This window comes from Plectropomus leopardus, unplaced genomic scaffold, assembly GCF_008729295.1.
Source record: "Plectropomus leopardus isolate mb unplaced genomic scaffold, YSFRI_Pleo_2.0 unplaced_scaffold83352, whole genome shotgun sequence".
NCBI lineage: Eukaryota > Metazoa > Chordata > Actinopteri > Perciformes > Serranidae > Plectropomus > Plectropomus leopardus.
The window spans coordinates 1-869 of record NW_024691857.1 but is presented as its reverse complement, the minus strand read 5'-3'; the positions used below and the strand labels follow the sequence as shown (position 1 = coordinate 869).

The 869-nt window shown below is 35.4% G+C and overlaps 1 protein-coding gene across 1 annotated transcript; it reads left to right on the top strand.

Annotated features, from left to right (window-relative positions):
- Positions 1–28: 28 nt before the first annotated feature.
- Positions 29–517, top strand: LOC121940318 (major facilitator superfamily domain-containing protein 8-like). The gene is made up of 2 exons (XM_042483111.1): positions 29–252; positions 330–517. The coding sequence occupies exons 1-2, from the start codon at positions 55–57 to the stop codon at positions 369–371; spliced, it is 240 nt and encodes a 79-aa protein (XP_042339045.1). The 5' UTR covers positions 29–54; the 3' UTR covers positions 372–517.
- The last annotated feature ends 352 nt before the right edge of the window (positions 518–869 follow it).

Below are 869 nucleotides of genomic sequence, written 5' to 3'. Positions count from 1 at the left end.
CTGCTTTTTTTTCTTCAAATTACAGACCTCAAAAACAACTCTTTAGTCAGTCAGATGTCTAAAGCCGTGACAGCCTCCAACAGCTCTGTGGAGCCAACCGGCTGCCCGTACGAACAGACCTGGTGCCAGTACACGCCTGCCATCAGCCTGGCCCAGTACATCTCATCTGACTTCCTCATCGGGGTGGGATACCCAGCCTGCAACGTGATGTCCTACACACTGTATTCCAAAATCCTCGGCCCCAAACCTCAGGTAAGAAGAGTAGGGTAATGGAAGTTCGCCACAGCACAACTTTTAAGTTGAATTGTGATTAGATTTCTCATTTATAGTGTTCTGTGCTTTTATTACAGTGCTACACTAAGTGGATCTGAGAAAACTTTATTTATATAGCACCTTTAAAAACAGAGTTTACAAAGTGCTTTGACAAACAAGGCAAAGCAAACATTAATGCCGAAACAAGGCCAGACAAAATTTAAAGTAGAATTACACAACAGGGAAACAATTACAAAAAAATAACAACACCAACTTGTACCAATAAGAGTAAACAATTCAAAGATTATTAGGAAAAAAACCATAAATGATAGTACTAATAATAAATTTAAACACGACTGAGACAGAATAGAAGAATGAATTAAAAGACAAACTAAAATGGATGAATTCAAATAAACAAGTTTGTTTACTTTATTTGGTTGAAAAAAAGCAAATGCAGCACTAAGTGGAATAGTGATAAGAGTAAAAAAAAAAAATTTCAGTGTGTTTACTTTGTTATTTTTGTAAAAACAAAACAAGAAACCCTTAAGGAACTATTTGAATGCAGACTTCTTTTTATTGCAAACTGTCAAGCATATAAACTGAATTGATTTTAATAA

Bases quoted from the DNA above. Each gene is read 5' to 3' on its own strand.
- LOC121940318 (XM_042483111.1), top strand. From the start codon at position 55: ATGTCTAAAGCCGTGACAGCCTCCAACAGCTCTGTGGAGCCAACCGGC. The intron at 253-329 runs GTAAGAAGAGTA...TCTCATTTATAG, and splicing joins TCCTCGGCCCCAAACCTCAG to TGTTCTGTGCTTTTATTACA.